Consider the following 20982-nt stretch of genomic DNA (forward strand, 5'->3'; position numbering starts at 1 on the left):
TAAGGGAATAGAAGAATCCAGGATATCTATAAACAGAAAGATAGTGAGGAAACACTTAGCTAACCTAAATGAATTCAAGTCTCCAGGTCCAGATGAATTACACCCCAGTGTACTGAAGGAGATAGCAGAAGAAATTTATGAACCCCTCTCCAGAATCTTTGAAAATTCTTGGAGAACAGGAGAAGTCCCAGAAGACTGGAGAAGAGCAAATGTTGTTCCTATCTTCAAAAAGGGGAAGAAGGTGGACCCAGGCAACTATAGGCCGGTGAGTCTGACTTCTATACCAGGAAAGATCTTTGAACAAATTATTAAACAACATGTATGTCAGTACCTGGATAAGAATGAAGTGATTAAACAGAGTCAGCATGGGTTTGTAACTAATAAGTCATGTCAGACTAACTTAATTTCCTTCTATGACGGAATCACTGATTGGGTGGATCAAGGAAATCCTGTAAATATAGTATATCTTGACTTCAGCAAAGCTTTTGACAAAGTATCTCATTCAATCCTTATTGAAAAAATGACTAAGTATGGAATGGACAAGGCAACTGTTAGGTGGATTCATAACTGGCTTAGTGATCGGACCCAAAGAGTGGTTGTAAATGGCTGCACATCCAGTTGGAAGAATGTCTCAAGTGGGGTACCAAAGGGCTCTGTCCTGGGCCCTGTATTGTTCAACATCTTTATCAATGATTTAGATGAAGGAATTGAGGGTAAACTGATTAAATTTGCTGATGACACAAAGCTAGGAGGAATAGCTAATACTAGAGAAGAGAGAGAGAGGATTCAAAAAGATATAAATAAACTGGAGAAGTGTGCAGCAACTAACAGAATGGTTTTTAACAGGGAAAAATGCAAAGTACTACATCTGGGCAATAAAAATGAAAAAAGCATATACAGAATGGGAGGAATAGGGCTAAGCAACAGGACATGTGAAAAAGACTTGGGTATACTAATAGATCACAGACTGAATATGAGTCAACAGTGTGATGCAGCAGCAAAAAAGGCAAATGCAATTCTAGGATGTATTAACAGAAGCATACAGTCTAGATCACGTGAAGTCATTATTTCCCTCTACTCCTCTTTGGTCAGACCTCATCTGGAATATTGTGTCCAGTTTTGGGCACCACATTTTAAAAAAGACATCAACAAACTGGAGCAAGTTCAGAAAAGAGCGACCAGAATGGTGACCGGTCTGCAAACCCTGTCTTATGAGGAAAGGTTGCAGGATTTGGGAATGTTTAGTTTGCAAAAGAGAAGACTGAGAGGAGACTTAATAGCTGTCTACAAATATCTAAAGGGCTGTCACATTGTAGAAGGATCAACTTTATTCTTATTTGCACAAGGAAAGACTAGAAGCAATGGGATGAAACTGAATGGGAGGAGACACAGATTAGATATTAGAAAAAACTTTTTGACAGTTGGAGTGATCAATGAGTGGAACAAGCTGCCACGAGAAGTGGTGAGTTCTCCTTCAATGGAAGTCTTCAAACAGAGGCTGGACAGATATCTGACTGGGATGATTTAGCGAATCCTGCTTTGAGCAGGGGGTTGGACCAGATGGCCCAGGAGGTCCCTTCCAACTCTACGATTCTATGATTCTATGATTCTATGATTAGTGGGTTGTTGATGCCTTTGCCGGTGCCCAGGAGGTCATGGACCCATATTTCAATGGATTTTATCTCTGATATGCCTGTCTCTCAAAGAATGACTGTTATTTGGGTGATTTGTGATAGATTCTCTAAGATGGTCCATCTTGTACCACTCCCTAAGTTGCCATCTTCCTCAGAGTTGGTGCCCTTGTTTTTGCAACAGGTGGTTCGCTTGCACGGGATTCCTGAGAACATTGTATCTGACAGAGGAGTTCAGTTTGTGTCTAGATTTTGGAGGACTTTCTGTTCCAAGCTGGGAATTCAGTTGTCCTTCTCCTCTGCGTTTCACCCTCAGACCAATGGGCAGACGGAGAGAACAAACCAGACTTTGGAGTCGTATTTGAGATGTTTTATTTCTGCTGATCAGGATGATTGGGTTTCATTTTTGCCCTTGGCCGAATTTGCTTTAAACAATAGAGCTAGTTCTGCCACTTTGATGTCACCTTTTTTTTGTAACTTTGGGTTTCATCCTCGATTCTCTTCAGGGCAGGTGGAGCCTTCTGCCTGCCCAGGTGTTGACACTGTGGTGGAGAGAATGCACCAGATCTGGGACCATGTGGTGGATAAGTTGTCTCTCTCCCAGGAAAAGGCCCAGCGGTTTTCCAACCGGCATAGGACCATTTGTCCCCTGTTTAAGGTGGGTGATATGGTTTGGTTGTCATCAAAGAATATCGCTATGAAGGTGGCTTCTCCAAAGTTTAAACCTAGATTTATTGGACCTTACAAGATTTTGGAGATTCTTAATCCAGTCTCTTTTCGATTGGCTCTTCCTGTTACATTTAAGATCCATAACGTGTTTCATAAGTCTCTGTTAAAGAGGTTTGTTGAGCCAGTAGTTCCTGTGGTGGCACCTCCTGACCCGGTATTGGTTGAAGGTAATGTGGAATATGAGGTTGAGAAGATACTGGATTCTCGCCTGGCTAGACGGAGACTCCAGTATTTGGTTAAATGGAAGGGTTATGGCCAGGAGGATAATTCTTGGGTCACTGCATCCGATATTCATGCCGAAAGATTGGTTCGTGCCTTTCATCGGGCCCATCCTGATCGCCCTAGTGGCGTGGATGAGGATTTGGTGACCCCTCCTCAAGGGGGAGGTACTGTTGTGAGTTCATTTTCCCCTTCACCGTCGATGTCTGATGAACTCCCTCTTCTGGTGAAGGAAGGTAGTGAGGCTGATTACCAAACACCTGATCAGGTAGATGATGACTGGGTAACAGGAACTTCTGACTGGATATAAGGCAGCCGACGCCCTTCTGAGTCGCTGGTGATTTCTCTGCTGGATTCTTGGAGACCAGTCTGATTCCTGCTTCCCAAAGATAAGTTTTTGCTCTGCTATTGAACTTATTAGTTTTGTTTTGTTTACTTTGTTTTTTGGAGTTCAGCCATCCCCGGTCGGGGGTGTGCTGAGTTCCATTTTTGTCTCTGATCAGTTTGTCTCTGCTCTGTCTTCAGAATATACCTGAGTGCTGATATAGTCTTTTTGAAGTCCTAGCGACTTCAGGGCCTGTTTTTCTATCAGACGGTTGGGACATTTTTTGGTAGGGTTTTTTACGGATTGCAGACAGCAGCTTTTCTATCCTGTCCTTTTTAGTTAGCTTGGGCCCCATCGTTTGCTCAACCTATCTTTCTATCTGTGCTAGTGTTTTCATCTTGCTTCACCGTCATTATATGTTGGGGGCTGCCTATTGCTTTGGGGTCTGCTCTGGGGCAGTTTAGATTTCCCCTTTCTTTCTTTAGGCCTATTTAGTTCTCCGGCTGTCATCGAGGGGTCTAGGGCATCGTAGGAACCCCCCACGGCTACTGTTAGTTGTTGTGGATAGGATCAGGGGTCTGCAGTCCGATAGCTACCAACCTCTCCGGTTTTCTGGACTTAGCTTGTATTTTTGTTTTTTCCTCCTTCGGTGACTCATTCATAACAGTCCCCGCTGTAGGTGTTTCCCTGATGAGGATCGGTCTTGAGGGTCCAGAGGCCCCTCATTAAGGGGAGGGTACTGTCATGATCCATGCTGGATCAGGACTGATAAAAAGCACAGGTAACCTTTTTTTTCTTAAGCTGTGCTTAAGTTTGGTTTTTGCCCCCTGTGGCCATTAGGATTATTGCACTGTGGTGTCATTTGTTCTAAGCTTGCCCCCGGTGGTAGTGAGTGTCATTGCACTCTGGTTTCTTTAGTTAAGTGCACATGATTATAATGCAGGTGTGATTGCTCTGGCTCTGCTATAAAAGAGTCACAGGTGTTGCAATCAGTGTTGGTGATAGTGTTCATTTCAACCATCCTTGGTGGAGGAAGGAGCTGGAGAGCGTTCCTTGCAGCACTGTCTTAGCCCTGGTGTGGAAGGAGTCATAGGGGATTTCCTTGTAGCTCTGACAGAGCTTGGTGGCAGCGATTAAGGAGGAGAGCTGCATTCTGGTGGTGGACTCTGTTGCCAGGAGCAAGTGCAACAGAGTAAAGCTAAGTGGTGTTTCCCTGTTTGTGTTTTTCCTTAGTATGTATTAGTACAGCGGTGGGGCCAGTGCCTGCGCCACCCAGCTCCCTAGCAAGGGATAGGTGTAGGGTGTGCTAGGGCGACAGGTTCCTGATCGGCGCCTGGTGCGGAACCAGCATAGGGAACGTTAGGAGCGTTAGGGACACTGACTCAGGGGAGTGCAGGAGGTCTCCATGTCCCCTTTCCCTATCACAGGGCCCGCCGTTGTAACTGTTTCCCCTTTCCCCATGTCTTGTTGTTTTAGTTACCAGCCTGCCGGCCGTGTCACACAGGGCAGTATCACGTGCCGCGTCTTGTTGTTTTAGTTACCGGCCTGCGGGTCGCGTCACACAGGAGGGTTATCGTGACAGTATGTGGACATAGGCGAAGCTGACTGGAGGAGGTGCGGCTGTGGGCGGCGCTTCACGGAGGAAGTGCGCAGATGTCCGCAACTCAGCCATCCGCAAATGTGAAGCCAGCCTTAGAGCAACTGCTTCATCACCGCTTGCCAGCGTGGAGTAGAGCAATAGATTGTAGTTGACAGCAGGACTTATATTTCTAGTATGCTGCACTGAAATATGCAGATAATCCAATATTAGCTCCTACACCAACATAACATTGGGAGGATTATCTTTTCACTCATTCACTACTTAGCATTACAGCCAGAACTTACGGGTACCAGTATAACCAGCAGTGTAAATTATAATAGGTATCTACAAACACACCTGTACTTTCTGCTAAGGTTTCTAGTTCAGGGTCAGCATCGGGTCCTATGGCAATGGTGTGAATAACTGAGCCGCTCCTGGAAACCTTTGGTAAACATGTGCGCAAATTTGTGTCCCTTCCACCGACTGCCAATATGACTTCAGAGCCTTCCGTAATTCCATCAAGATCTTTGATCACCTATAAAAAAAGCAGAATATAAGTTAAGATCTCTATTCCTTTTTAGTTCGTTGAATTTAGATTTGTGTTATTTTTGCTTTAAGTGTCCAAACAGGTTTATGAATACTCTATATTGTGCGTATAAGGGTATGTTTCCACGGTCAGGATTGGCTCAGTATTTGCTCAGGATTTGAGGCAGGTAAAATCTGCACCAAATCTGCATCAGAGGTCACTGGCAGGTCACCTACGTTTTTTGATGCGTTTTTGATGCGGGTTTTTTCACGCGGACTTGTATGCGTTTTTTTGTAAGCTAAATAAAGATATATTATTTAACTAAAAAAAAATTTTGATGTCATTTCCTTGTCCAATGTCTTCCTTTACATACTCCATTGAAGAATGTTTACACACAGATAGATAGATATGGGATAGATAGATAGATAGATAGATAGATAGATAGATATTTATAGCTGGGAAGGGGTTAATACCCATGTATCTTCCCAGGCTATGAATATCAGCCCACAGCTGTCTGCATAGCCTTTACTGTCTATTAAAATAGGGGGACCCAAAAAAAATTATGTGGGGTCCCCCTATAATTAATAGCCAGAAAGGCTGTGCAGACAGCTGCGGGCTGATATTCATAGCCTAGGAAGGGGCCATGGATATCGGCCCCTCCCTGGCTACAAACACCAGCACACAGCCGCCCCAGAAATGGCGCATCTGTACGATTCGCCAATTCTGGCACTTAGCCTCTCTCTTCCCACTGCCATTTAGCGGTGGCATATGGGGTAATAAGGGGTTAATGTCACCTTTGATTGTAAGGTGACATCAAGCCCTGTTAGTGATGGACAGGTGTCAATAAGACGCCTATCCATTACTAATCCTATAGTATGTAAAGGGTTAAAAAAAGACAGCAATAAAAAAGTATTTTAATGAAATAAAACACCACACAGTTTTGTCATTTTATTATACGCCTAATTCCCCAAAGCCCTCGATCTCCTGAAAAAAATAAAATAATAAACAACCACAAATACTTCCTGTCTGACATAGTCCTTAATAACGAGTGTCCTACGACGAGTCCACTACTGCTACATCTGGATGCATGACATCCAGAGATAGCAAAGCTTGTAGATGACCGCCGGAGATTTCCGGCGGTCACCTACACTGTAGTTCTCACAGTCAGCTGACCGTGAGAACTAGCCTAGTGACCGGAGATAACCCCCGGTCACGTGCATGGCAGTTCTCGCGGTAAGCTAAGTTATCGCGAGAACTGCAGTGGACGGGGACTTCCAGCAGTGGGAGGAGGTAAGACCTTATTTAAATTAGTACACATGCATAGTAAGCTGCGTTTATGCAGTTATTACGCATGTGACTAATCATTAGATGCGGTTTTACTGCATCTAATGATAGTCTATGGTAAATTTTCGGTGCGGTGAAGGAGCGTCGCTGCATTGTAAACAGACATGCTGCGTTCTGGAAATACGCACCGCATGTCCATTTACGTGGGTCTGCCGCCTGCGTCTTTTACCGCATAGTGGAGATGATATTTCATGAAATTCCGTCCACTATACTGTAACATCTGATCGCTGCGTGTTTGACTCTGTGGCTGTACGCAGTGTCAAACACGCAGCGTTTCCTGACCGTGGAAACATACCCTTATAGCTTTTATGATGTAAAAAAATAAACATTTATGTTACTTCAGCCATCATATTCCACAGCAATATACAGACATTATCATCGCTGTCCCTGATGGGGCTCACAATCTAGATTCCCTATCAGTATGTCTTTGGAATGTGGGAGAAAACCGAAAAAAACACACACAAACACAGGGAGAACATACAAACTCCTTGCAGATGTTGTCCTTGGTGGTCTTGAACCCTAGTCCTCAGCACTGCACAGCGACAGTGCTAACCACTAAGCCACCATACATGCGCTTGTATGTTCTCCATATATGTTCTAGCATAGGCGGATTATAATAAGGGCAATCTGGGATGCCAACCGGGGCCAACGTTTCTCTCATTATGATATTCTGATTGCCACCATTGGCAGAGCTTATTGCCAGGCAGGGAGCCATCCTGAAGCTCCGCTCCTGACAACAGAAAATGGCAGTGCAGCTACAGGGGAACTCCCGCCACCTATTGTAACTAAGCCGGGGTGATGTCGTCATCTTGCCAATATATATATGCCGGCCACAAGAGGAAGTGGAGCCACAGGAGTTTGTATAGAAAGGTAAGAATTTTTTTTTCACTAAAGTGAATGAAATGGAGTTGGAAGAGAGGAAAGTATAATGGATTGAAGGTGGATGGTGGGAGAGAGGTAAGTATAGTGCATTTACGGTTGGGGTGGGAGAGATGATATGACAATGAATTGGGGGAGTGAAGCAGGTAATTATGATGAATTGGAAGGGAATGTAATAAAGAATCGGGGCAGGAGGTGCACAGTGGTTGGGCACTGAGGATGCAGTAGAGTGACTAGTAATTAATTGGGGAAAATAGTACAGTGGCTAATTAATCTTTCTATTTATTGGGCGTAGAAAAGTGGCTAACTCTACTTAGTAGGAGCGCAGTGGTGAATATTCAATTTACATTTGTGATGGTGAGTTGCATACTAGCTAGTTGGATTTCAATGGTGGGTGCATACCTGTATTCAATGGTGCAGTGTAGGGGATTTTTTTTTTATTCAGGAAATATATGCATACATATACGTGACCATTTTGATATTTAAGGGAGCAGTAATCAGTGCAGCAAAGTCAGCAGAGATCGAGCCCCAGTGTTAGAACGTCAACATGAAGGTTTGATAAGATGAAGAAGAAAAAGGCTGAACTCAGGCGAGGAGTCAGCGATAAGTGACTGTACGTAAGTATTTATTCTGTATATGGATACTGTATAGAAGTTCGTTTACACAAACCAACCGGCGGCACTAAACAACCACCAATTGGTAAACCATTACCGATGGGAAGTCATTTACTGTCGTCTGTTTAAACAGGCTATTGAGGGGTGTGCAAGGATCCATCCCATATTATATAGCATCCCCTCTTGTCAGTGTTGGACTGGGGTGCCAAGGACCCACCAGTAACATTGACTTTGGGGGCCCACTTTTCACCTGTATACAAATATTACACTACCCTCATTCACAAATTTACCTATATCGCTATATAATAATAAGCTAGGTAGTTTGGTTAATGAATGATGATGATGCTGCTTTTTTCGGTACAGAGTAAATCAAGTGAATTATGCCAAGCATTATCCATATAGTGGGGTTGGGGGTCCAGATCTGCACAGGGGCCCACCGGGGGATTCCCCTGTTACCCTGTGGGCCAGTCCGAGCCTGCCTCTTGCTATGTCTAGAGCAGTTCCTCATTACATATCATTCCCTTTGGTTATATACAGCGCTGTCCCATATTATACAGTGTCCTCTTGCGATATACAGCGCCGTTTCTTATTACACAGTATCCTAAATTCTGTATAGCGCTGTACATGAGGGGAAAAAATATGCATGGCGCGCTTTGTGCACCGCTCTCTCTGTCTTTTTGCATTTGTAGATGTGCACTACAGCACCTGTGTGTTGACCTACCAAAAAAGCCTGTATGATCAGGAATTTTTTTTTTGTAAATCATAAGCTTTTAATACTTTGATACATTTTAGTTGTAAAAGATTCTTGATATCAGTGCATAATTAAGACATTTATCAGTAGCCATGATTTTCTTGAAGGATGGCTTGTAAAATAAAAAAAAAACCTCTTAAAAATGCAATCCGATCAGCAAAAATGTTTAAAAAAATTAATGGTGGTATTATCGATCATATGTTAGCCAACAGGTAAAGATGAGCAAAACGATACAATGCAAATTGAATTTGTGTCTGAACCTGAGGAGTTAAAAAAAATACGTGATCCACTTTGTTAAAAGATTTTATCAGCCAGAGAAGGATCACAACACCTGGGCCAGGCAGGTGTTCCCATAATGCCTTGTAGCTATCATATCACATGTTATAACATAGCCAGGAGGGACTATCATAGCCTGTATAAAAACAGAAGTAGGAAATGCAGCAGCTATTCTGTGGTGAATGCAATATAGTAAGAGGATGCCACTGCTCACAGCTTAAGCCCCCGTCACACTAAGCGAGATCGCTGCTGAGTCACAAGTTTTGTGATGCAACAGCGACCTCAGCAGCGATTTAGTTACCTGCTGTCTACCTTGGATACCAGCTCCCAGCACGAGCACGCTGGTATCCAGGGTACACAGCGGGTAAAAGCAACGCGCGCGCTTATATCCGCGTCCTCGCTGGTCCTGATCGCTGGTGAGATCTGCCTGTTTGACAGCTCACCAGCGATCATGTAGCGACACACCAGCGATCATGACCAGCTCATATCGTTGTCGGGATCGCTGGTGCATGGGGGCTTTAGCCATTGAGATAAGAAAAGTAGGCCAATAAACATTGAAGAAACTGTACACATAGTGAATAACAGCACATAACTTTAGATTAGTGTGTGCCTAAAAATAATAATACAGATTTAATTGAATAGAGAGAGACTGTGTCTATGAGGCAGGGCCAGGGAGGGACACAACTGAAAGGCTCTGTCACTTGCTTGATCAGTGTGGTTATGGTGCTGCTGCAATTCAATCCCATCTTTTCATGGCTGTTGGAGCCATTGGATTACTTTCGATTCATGGTGAATCGGTTTGCTGCAGATTGAATTTCTTGGCAAAATTTGGCTCGTGAATTCAAGTTTCAGCTCTATTAACAGGAGATCTCTGCGGTTTATTTCAAAAGAAGACTTGCATTCAGATATTTACCTGTAAGCCTGCTGAGATGCCTTCACAAATAGACATACCTCCACCGAATGTATCAGGAAGGCTTGATGTAAGATTCCATCGTACATCATCATTGACAATCTGGCGTAAGGGACTTATTACTTGTGTTGTTTCGTTAAATATTACAATGCCAACATAGGAGCCAGGCTCAACCAATTGCCGAATAAAGATGGCTGCTGCTTGTCGTAGTCTGTGAAATTGTGTTCCCTACATATAGAACAGCGAAACATATCAGAATTAGCAACAAACACAGAAAACAAAACATTGTTTAAATATGAAAGTCACATTAATCATTTACTGATTTCCATAACTCTATGGAAAGTTACAAATTAGACCCCGAGACCCTAAAATGTCAACCAAAGAAGCAAATAAAGCAAGCCTCCAGATAAAAAGTCAAATAGATAGGCAGGAAAATTGTTAATCAGTTTCTAGGATCAGGACAGAATGTGTTTTTCAGCTTAATCCAGTGTCCAAGTCCCATGCACAGTTGTTATATTTGGTGCTTGCCCCATAGGGCCTCCCATTAGGCCCAAGAACTGGAGAATGTCCAAGAATTCTGGGGCACCAGATGTAATCTTTAAAAAGTTACATCTTTATTTCATAGTATTACAAAAATCACAACGATAGGAAGGCAAGGCAACGTTTCGCCTATGTGCAAGCTTTCTCAAGCCTCAAAATTCAGCTCAGTGAAAAGAAAATGGCATCACAGTACACCATGGCAGTAGGCGTTGTCACACGACAAATAGTCATGTGATACCGCATCATATCCGCCCATGTTAACGCGTTGTCTCTTTTATTCCCTCTCTTTTTCTCTTCTCATACAGCAGTTGCTTGTACATATGACTTTATGCTTTATGGCGATTTTAATATTGTTGTTTAATTGGTGTATTAGATTGCCACCATGGCAACCGGGATGGGCTCTGAGGAGGAAGAAGACGTGGAGTCCATTAATCAGGAGAGATGTATATAAAGAATTGTTATGCTACCTGTGAATCATAGCTGTATTTTGAGAAAGGCCAGATATGGCTGCAACGTTGCCTTGTCTTTGCGCTGTTGTGATATTTTAATGCTACGGAATAAAGATCTAACTTTTTAAGGAGTATCCTCAGGATTCTTGGATTTTCTTTAGCTGTTAGGAAAGGGTTATTTATAATTCATGAAATTACCGTATATTGTGGAATCTCTTAACCCAGGCATAAAAGGTAGTAAAATTGAGATACAATGACTAAATTTAAAAAGGTCTATACAGTAACCTCAAGGCTTAAAGGGTCATCAACATAGTGATGAATGATGTTCATTTACTAATCACTCCCTTGTAAGGCGAGTGAGCCCTCTAATTATTTGCAGCCTATTGACTACCCATGTATTTTTTATTTTTGGCTGTTTGTTTAAGTACAAATTTACTGTGGGTCTGCTCAGATATCATGTAATATTGCACTTTATTTATGCTTTATTTTATAGGTCTGCTGAAGGCTGGGTTGTGTGTGGTGCTGTGACCAGATGAAGAAATGAGAATTATCTGGGGAAGAATTGTGTTTCCACCTGGGGAATGAGAAGAACCCTAATAGCAATTAGATTTGCCGTGATTATGTGGATGTACAAACCGTAAATGCTTAGGGTTCAAGCATTAGATGGGATGAGATTTTAGTCAACTTAAAGAGCAAGTTTGCCCTTCTGTGCCGAGGTGGGAAGACTGGAAGGCTATGGAGGTGGTGGACCTAAGGTTGGCAGGTATTAAAAAAGAATCAGCCCCCAGCCTTAGAGAGTGTGAGCCTTTAAAAAGGTGTAGTACTGCTGCTATGCCAATCGCGGTCTGGAGAGTGTGTCATAGGGTGGACCTTGAGACAGCAGAATGACCAGTGGTGGTCTGAGGATGTTAGAGTTGGGTCATGTAGGCGGTGGGCCTGATAAATTTGTGATAAGTTCAGCTGATTGGTCAACATATGTTCGTTGAAAAAGCTTCTCTCAGTGCCATACTTGTAAGTGTAAAAGCATTATAAATGTTTTAAGTAATTAATGGAACTCTATGGGATGAGTGTGTCAGTTCAGCCAGCAACACGGAAACACCAAGAGGAGCTCAAAATTCTACCTGACAAGACATCTTTGTAATTTGGGAACCCACACTTTCACAATGAAAGATTACAGATTTATTGGAGAGCATACGCCTACAACTGACTATGGGTATTTGAGACCTGGACGTTTAATATTTACCTATATCCAATAACCTTTATGTATTTTACTTAAAAAATTTACTTTAGTGGGCCTTTCAGCTTTTACTAATTATTATTGACACTGGCCCCAATTCATTAAGACTGGAGATGTTCATGCCATTTCTAAGTACAGGACAACATTTTAGATTTAAGAATCATAGAATCATAGAATCGTAGAGTTGAAAGGGACCTCCTGGGCCATCTGGTCCAACCCCCTGCTCAAAGCAGGATTCGCTAAATCATCCCAGTCAGATGTCTGTCCAGCCTCTGTTTGAAGACTTCCATTGAAGGAGAACTCACCACTTCCTGTGGCAGCTTGTTCCACTCATTGATCACTCTGTCAAAAAGTTTTTCTAATATCTAATCTGTGTCTCCTCCCATTCAGTTTCATCCCATTGCTTCTAGTCTTTCCTTGTGCAAATGAGAATAAAGTTGATCCTTCTACAATGTGACAGCCCTTTAGATATTTGTAGACAGCTATTAAGTCTCCTCTCAGTCTTCTCTTTTGCAAACTAAACATTCCCAAATCCTGCAACCTTTCCTCATAAGAAAGGGTTTGCAGACCGGTCACCATTCTGGTTGCTCTTTTCTGAACTTGCACCAGTTTGTTGATGTCTTTTTTAAAATGTGGTGCCCAAAACTGGACACAATATTCCAGATGAGGTCTGACCAAAGAGGAGTAGAGGGAAATAATGACTTCACGTGATCTAGACTGTATGCTTCTGTTAATACATCCTAGAATTGCATTTGCCTTTTTTGCTGCTGCATCACACTGTTGACTCATATTCAGTCTGTGATCTATTAGTATACCCAAGTCTTTTTCACATGTGTCTTTTTCACATTTCTCTAGCATAAAGCAATCTGACACAGTAAGAGGTGTATTTACAGTTATTTGTAGAATTGTTGTAATTCAGCAACATTGGAGGGTTTCCGAGCATGAACCACCTTTTTAAGGTCATGCCATAGCATCTCAGTCATATAAAAATCAGGACTTTGACTAGGCCACTCCAAAGTCTTAGTTTTGTTTTTCTTAAGCCATTCAGAGGTGGACTTGCTGATGTGTTTTGGGTCATTGACCTGCCATATAACCCAAGTGCACGTCAGCTTGATGTCACGAACAGATGGCCGGACATTTTTTGGTAGACAGCAGAATTCATGGTCCCATTTACCACAGCAAGTCTTCTAGCTCCTGAAACAGCAAAGCAGCCCCAGACCATCACACTACCACCACCATATTATACTGTTGATAAGATGTTACTTTTCTGAAATGCTGTGTTACTTCTACGCCAGAGGTAATGTGACATACACCTTCCAAAAAGTTTAACTTTTGTCTCGTCAGTCCACAGAGTATTCTCCCAAAAGTCTTGGGGATCATCAAGATGCGGGGGGCTCAGTTGAACAATAAAGCAGAGGAGGAAGTCACCAGCACATTTGGGCCACCGCCAGCTCCTCGGAAGGCAGGGTTAGCATGGACGAAATGCAGAAAAACATTATAATCAGGCCACATCATCCGACACCACCATCTGATACGGTCTATGTTAACAGGAGGCAGTGTTACAAAAACATGGTGGAAGACTACCTGTCCACACGTCTCCATGAACTAACAGATGAGTCAGCCCCATGTAACTTCCGGGTCTCCAAATTGAACATCTCCTCCGCCTTTTCCACCAATACTGCCAGGTCCACCTCCTCCTCCACTTGGACCTGTTCCTTTCGGTTCAAGAATCTTAGTTTTTATTTCTACTCTGCTTAGCTTAGGGACAGGACGCAGCTGTAGTGATGGACAGTATTCGGTTTTACATGTGCTCAGTTTTGCAAAAACACTCTCTATGTGTACTCTGCACCTGTTTCTTTAATAGTACCATGCGCAGAAGATAGCTGAAGCCAAAGGCCATAGAACAGTGGAATAGGTACTGCATAACTGTGCTATTGCAGGGCGCAGGCGCGGGATTCCGGGGCCTCCATTACACATCACAGTGCACTGTAACACTGATGGGATGGGGGTGGTATGCAAATTAAGTTAGAGGCAGAGATTTCTTCCAGAAATCACATGCCCCAGAGCCTGGAAGAAATCATTACATAGCATAAAAAAATAAAATATGACTTCTCAACAATAAGAACGCAGATATGAGGCATACAGCTAAGACTATTTTACATTTCTATCACCTGTATGCCCATATTAATTGGAGTGACAGATTCCCTTTAACTATACCATTAATATCTAAGTACAGGACAACACTTTAGATTTCTCTAGCATAAGGCAATCTGACACAGTAAGAGTGGTAATTAGTGTTACCATATTATCGGAGACATCCAGAACTAGACAAACCACTCTCGCTCTGGACTGTAGTAATAAGAAGGCAGGAGGTGGTGGGAGCTCGGTTCCTGGCATTGGTGCTGTGGCTTTAAAGTCAGCTGAACTTCTAATAACATCCCATGTGCTTCGATAGCTGCACATTTTGTTTTGCATATTTGGCGCTTCTTTATCGTGGTCATGTTCAGAACAAAATTCTACGACCTACAAACAAAAGTAATAAAAGGAGGATTATAAGGCATATCACTATTAAAGAATGTGTGCCTCTAAGTCCAACTGATCAAGAGATAGTGATTTTTGTCATATACAATATTTGCATAGATGAAAGAAAGATTATTTGGTAGATATTCCTCTATCCCCCAGCAAAATTGCACAATATAGAATCTAGTTAACCAACTAATATTAAAGAGAATCCGCTTTTCTCAGAAGCATACTAGCACTGTTTAAAACAGGCAATCTCTTCTTTTTTCTCTAGTTCCAGAAAGCATAGCAGAAAGTGTAATGTGAGCTTCCCGTTTTGTAGAAAAACATTCCATGTTAGCAATATTCTGTCTGTGTATTAGGAAAGAGACTTGTTAAAAAAGCAATCCAGCAAACTATCATTCCATCCCTCCACCATCCCCCCTATTTGTCTTTCACGCTCTGGACTTCTCCTATACAGTGGGGCAAAAAAGTATTTAGTCAGTCAGCAATAGTGCAAGTTCCACCACTTAAAAAGATGAGAGGCGTCTGTAATTTACATCATAGGTAGACCTCAACTATGGGAGACAAACTGAGAAAAAAAAATCCAGAAAATCACATTGTCTGTTTTTTTTTCATTTTATTTGCATATTATGGTGGAAAATAAGTATTTGGTCCGAAACAAGCAATCAAGATTTCTGGCTCTCACAGACCTGTAACTTCTTCTTTAAGAGTCTCCTCTTTCCTCCACTCATTACCTGTAGTAATGGCACCTGTTTAAACTTGTTATCAGTATAAAAAGACACCTGTGCACACCCTCAAACAGTCTGACTCCAAACTCCACTATGGTGAAGACCAAAGAGCTGTCAAAGGACACCAGAAACAAAATTGTAGCCCTGCACCAGGCTGGGAAGACTGAATCTGCAATAGCCAACCAGCTTGGAGTGAAGAAATCAACTGTGGGAGCAATAATTAGAAAATAGAAGACATACAAGACCACTGATAATCTCCCTCGATCTGGTGCTCCATGCAAAATCCCACCCCGTGGGGTCAGAATGATCACAAGAACGGTGAGCAAAAATCCCAGAACCACGCGGGGGGACCTAGTGAATGAACTGCAGAGAGCTGGGACCAATGTAACAAGGCCTACCATAAGTAACACACTACGCCACCATGGACTCAGATCCTGCAGTGCCAGACGTGTCCCACTGCTTAAGCCTGTACATGTCCGGGCCCGTCTGAAGTTTGCTAGAGAGCATTTGGATGATCCAGAGGAGTTTTGGGAGAATGTCCTATGGTCTGATGAAACCAAACTGGAACTGTTTGGTAGAAACACAACTTGTCGTGTTTGGAGGAAAAAGAATACTGAGTTGCATCCATCAAACACCATACCTACTGTAAAGCATGGTGGTGGAAACATCATGCTTTGGGGCTGTTTCTCTGCAAAGGGGCCAGGACGACTGATCCGGGTACATGAAAGAATGAATGGGGCCATGTATCGTGAGATTTTGAGTGCAAACCTCCTTCCATCAGCAAGGGCATTGAAGATGAAACGTGGCTGGGTCTTTCAACATGACAATGATCCAAAGCACACCGCCAGGGCAACGAAGGAGTGGCTTCGTAAGAAGCATTTCAAGGTCCTGGAGTGGCCTAGCCAGTCTCCAGATCTCAACCCTATAGAAAACCTTTGGAGGGAGTTGAAAGTCCGTGTTGCCAAGCGAAAAGCCAAAAACATCACTGCTCTAGAGGAGATCTGCATGGAGGAATGGGCCAACATACCAACAACAGTGTGTGGCAACCTTGTGAAGACTTACAGAAAACGTTTGACCTCTGTCATTGCCAACAAAGGATATATCACAAAGTATTGAGATGAAATTTTGTTTCTGACCAAATACTTATTTTCCACCATAATATGCAAATAAAATGAAAAAAAACCAGACAATGTGATTTTCTGGATTTTTTTTTCTCAGTTTGTCTCCCATAGTTGAGGTCTACCTATGATGTAAATTACAGACGCCTCTCATCTTTTTAAGTGGTGGAACTTGCACTATTGCTGACTGACTAAATACTTTTTTGCCCCACTGTATACAGTCTGCTCACTTCTCTGCAGTTCCCTACTCTTCTTTTTTTCAGCCTAGAAGTCAATTCTTAGAGTTTACCCTGCAATTTATTCCTCTAGGCTCTGCTATAAATCCCATGTTGCATTAACATAGCATCACATGGCCGGCAAGCGCGAGTAACTATATCTGATTATTCTTCCTTATAAGTACAGATGAACTATGACCCTCTACATTATAACTGTATGAAAGGAGCTGTATACTCATCATCAGTTACTGAGATAGGAGTTTCTGTTGTCCACTGTGTATCAATTCTGTGGTTCATTAGAAATCATACCATCATACAGGAACTAATAGTCACTGAGATCATGACCAACTTCAGATAACATAAACGGACATAATTGAGGGTGAGGGGTTACGATGAGAATTCATGGAGAAGTGAATTTTCATGAATTTTCAGAGAAGTGAACAGCTACCTAGGAAATTAGCTACAGTGCCACGGGCTGTAAACTTCTTGATTATGTTGTACACCATGTACAAAGAAGAATCAAGATCTCTGGAGATGGATTTGTAACCTGGAGATTGCTGATATTTTTCAACAATTTTGGTTCTCAAGTCCTCAGACATTTCTCTTCTCGTTCTGCTCTCCATGCTTAGTCACACAATGCAAAGATTGAGTCAACTGCTCCCCTTTTTAACTGGTTTCAGGTGTGATTTTCATATTGCCCACATTTGTTACTTGAGTGAGTTTGAACGAGCAACACATGCTTGAAACAAAGTTGTTTACCCATAAGTTTGCAAAAATGCCAATAATTTTGTATGGACCATTTTGGGGGTTTTGTGTGAAATTATGTCCAATATGCCTTTTTTGTATTTTTGTGTTGTTCCAATACATAAAAAAAATAACAAAACATCTGTAATTGCAAAAATTTCCTGGGAAAAATACTTCATTTTCTGGAACAATTTCATGGGTGTCAACACTTTCAGCCATACCAAACAAGAAAAGAAAGGAAGCGCAACAGAGATGCACACACAGCCAGGGTCGGACTGGGGTGCCTAGGGCCCACCAGGGGAATTGACTCTAGGGGCCCACCCTATGGCTACCATAAACGGTTTTATTATGTGTTCAATTTTTGGCCTCTCCCACTAAAACGTGTGCCTTTTAGCAAACTGTACAGTGTGCAAAAGAGAACGCTCTCAGCCTCCTATATATCGTACAGACCGCACTCTCAGCCTTCTATATATCGTACAGATCACACTGTCAGCCGCCTATATATCGTACAGACAGCACTCTCAGCTTCCTATATATTGTACAGACCACAGTCTCAGCCTCCTATATATCGTACAGACCGCACTCTCAGCCTCCTATATATCGTACAGCCGCACTCTCAGCCTCCTATATATCGCACAGACCGCACTCTCAGCCTCCTATATATCGTACAGACCGCACTCTCAGCCTCCTATATATCGTACAGATCACACTCTCAGCCGCCTATATATCGTACAGACAGCACTCTCAGCTTCCTATATATTGTACAGACCACAGTCTCAGCCTCCTATATATCGTACAGACCGCACTCTCAGCCTCCTATATATCGTACAGCCGCACTCTCAGCCTCCTATATATCGCACAGACCGCACTCTCAGCCTCCTATATATCGTACAGACCGCACTCTCAGCCTCCTATATATCATACAGACAGCACTATCAGCCTCCTATATATCGTACAGACAGCACTCTCAGCCCCCTATATACTGTTTATCGTACAGACCGCACTCTCAGCCTCCTATATGTATCGTGCAGACCACACTCTCAGCCTCCTATATATCATACAGACCGCACTCTCAGCCTCCTATATATTGTACAGACCACAGTCTCAGCCTCTTATATATCGTACAGACCATACTCTCAGCCTCCTATATATCGTACAAACCGCACTCTCAGCCTCCTATATATCGTACAAACCGCACTCTCAGCCTCTTATATATCGTACAAACCGCACTCTCAGTCTCCTATATATCGTACAGACCGCACTCTCAGCCTCCTATATATCGTACAAACCGCACTCTCAGCCTCCTATATATTGTACAGACCGCACTCTCAGCCTCCTATATATTGTACAGATCACACTCTCAGCCTCCTATATATCGTACAGACCGCACTCTCAGCCTCCTATATATCGTACAAACCGCACTCTCAGCCTCCTATATATCGTACAGACCGCGCTCTCAGCCTCCTATATATTGTACAGATCACACTCTCAGCCTCCTATATATCGTACAGACCGCACTCTCAGCCTCCTATATATCGTACAAACCGCACTCTCAGCCTCCTATATATCGTACAGACCGCGCTCTCAGCCTCCTATATATCGTACAAACCGCACTCTCAGCCTCCTATCTATTGTACAGACCACAGTCTTAGCCTCCTATATATCGTACAGACCATACTCTCAGCCTCCTATATATTGTACAGATCACACTCTCAGCCTCCTATATATTGTACAGATCGCGCTCTCAGCCTCCTATATATCGTACAGACCGCACTCTCAGTCTCCTATATATCATACAGACTGCACTCTCAGCCTCCTATATATCATACAAACCGCACTCTCAGCCTCCTATATATTGTACAGACCGCACTCTCAGCCTCCTATATATTGCACAGACCATACTCTCAGCCTCCTATATATCGTACAGACCGCACTCTCAGCCTCCTATATATCATACAGACCGCACTCTCAGCCTCCTATATATCGTACAGAACGCACTCTCAGCCTCCTATATATCGTACAGACCGCACTCTCAGCCTCCTATATATCATACAAACCGCACTCTCAGCCTCCTATATATTGTACAGACCGCACTCTCAGCCTCCTATATATCGTACAGACCATACTCTCAGCTTCCTATATATTGTACAGATCACACTCTCAGCCTCCTATATATCATACAGACCGCACTCTCAGCCTCCTATATATCATACAGACCGCACTCTCAGCCTCCTATATATCATACAAACCGCACTCTCAGCCTCCTATATATTGTACAGACCGCACTCTCAGCCTCCTATATATTGTACAGATCACACTCAGCCTCCTATATATCGTACAGACAGCACTCTCAGCCTCCTATATACTGTTTATCATACAGACCGCACTCTCAGCCTCCAATACCAGGGGAAGAGTCTTGAGGAGATCATTTGCATATTCCCAGTGCCTTCTGGGATAAGTGAAGAGTCTCCGCGAGCTCAACGATCACTGGGTTTTGGCCGTTGCAGCTGAAAAGAGGAAATCGGAAAACCGCGCCCCGATTTTGGCTCATCTTTCATCGTTTTTAAGAAATCTCAAGATGGAAGAGGCCAGGAGCCATTTGGTGAGCTGCATTTCTTGCTACATGTTCACAGATTTACCAGTGGAAAAGCCAAACTTCACATGGCACAAATGCAAGCTTGTGTCCCTGTTGGAGGAACAGTTGCAAAATCTCGAAGAGAGGTTAGCTACGTTGAAGATCATTAAGGAAGGTGAAGAGTTCTTGGACAGAGCAGAATTATCTCTTCATGTTACAGAAAGAGAAGAAATTCGAAGTGCACCTGAAGAAACAGAGGAATGGAGACATGTGACCCAGAGAAGCAGGAGGATCAGGAGGCAGTCAGCACCCATACTTCTCAGGAACCAGTACCAGGCTCCCACGCAGGAAAACGATGAAGAAATACATCAGGATAAGACTTTGCCAACAAACAGCAACCTTGTACGCCTTCAGAGTCCTCCTGGATGGAGAAAGAAAAATATTGTGAAGAAGAAACGGAGAGTGGTGGTCATGGGGGATTCCCTGTTGAGAGGAACAGAGGCCGCTATCTGCAGACCGGATATAACTTCAAGAGAAATGTGCTGTCTTCCAGGTGCAAAAATTAAAGATGTGTCTGACAGGATATCAGGACTCTTCAGACCTACAGATGACTACCCATTCCTGCTACTACATGTGGGGACAAATGACACCACAAGAAACAACCTGGAAACCATCTGCAGAGACTTTGAAGACTTAGGCAAGAAAGTGAAAGAACTGGGAGCGCAGGTGGTCTTCTCTTCCATCCTCCCAGTGGATGGCCATGGAACAAGGAGGTGGAATAAGATTCTGCAGGTGAACAACTGGCTACGTCGATGGTGCCATCAGCAACGATTTGGATTTCTGGATCACGGAGTGAACTACTTATACGATGGACTACTTGCTAGAGATGGGGTGCACCTTACGAAGACTGGAAAACATGTATTTGGAAGTCGCCTTGCTACACTTGTAAGGAGAGCTTTAAACTAGAACAACATGGGAAGGGAAGCAAAAGACCAGAAAAAGCCATACACCTGACAAATGCTATTGAGAACTCTGCTATTAGAAGTGGAAAGGAAGAACAAAGATGAAAG

At 43.0% G+C, this 20982-nt stretch overlaps 1 protein-coding gene across 2 annotated transcripts in view; it reads right to left on the bottom strand.

Annotated features, from left to right (window-relative positions):
* Positions 1 to 20982, bottom strand: part of LOC141085896 (calcium-activated chloride channel regulator 3A-1-like) — an 86277-nt gene that overhangs the window by 30689 nt on the left and 34606 nt on the right. For both annotated transcript variants that reach the window (XM_073571513.1, XM_073571514.1), the window contains 3 exons: positions 14311 to 14532; positions 9787 to 10011; positions 4841 to 5018 (listed from right to left, as the gene is read on the bottom strand). In XM_073571513.1, the coding sequence (XP_073427614.1) occupies positions 4841 to 5018; positions 9787 to 10011; positions 14311 to 14532 (625 nt within the window). The remainder of the gene's footprint in view (positions 1 to 4840; positions 5019 to 9786; positions 10012 to 14310; positions 14533 to 20982) is intronic.

The sequence above is a fragment of the Dendrobates tinctorius genome, unplaced genomic scaffold (genome assembly GCF_039654945.1).
Source record: "Dendrobates tinctorius isolate UK_male_01 unplaced genomic scaffold, ASM3965494v1 ptg000029l, whole genome shotgun sequence".
Classification (NCBI taxonomy): Eukaryota; Metazoa; Chordata; class Amphibia; order Anura; family Dendrobatidae; genus Dendrobates; species Dendrobates tinctorius.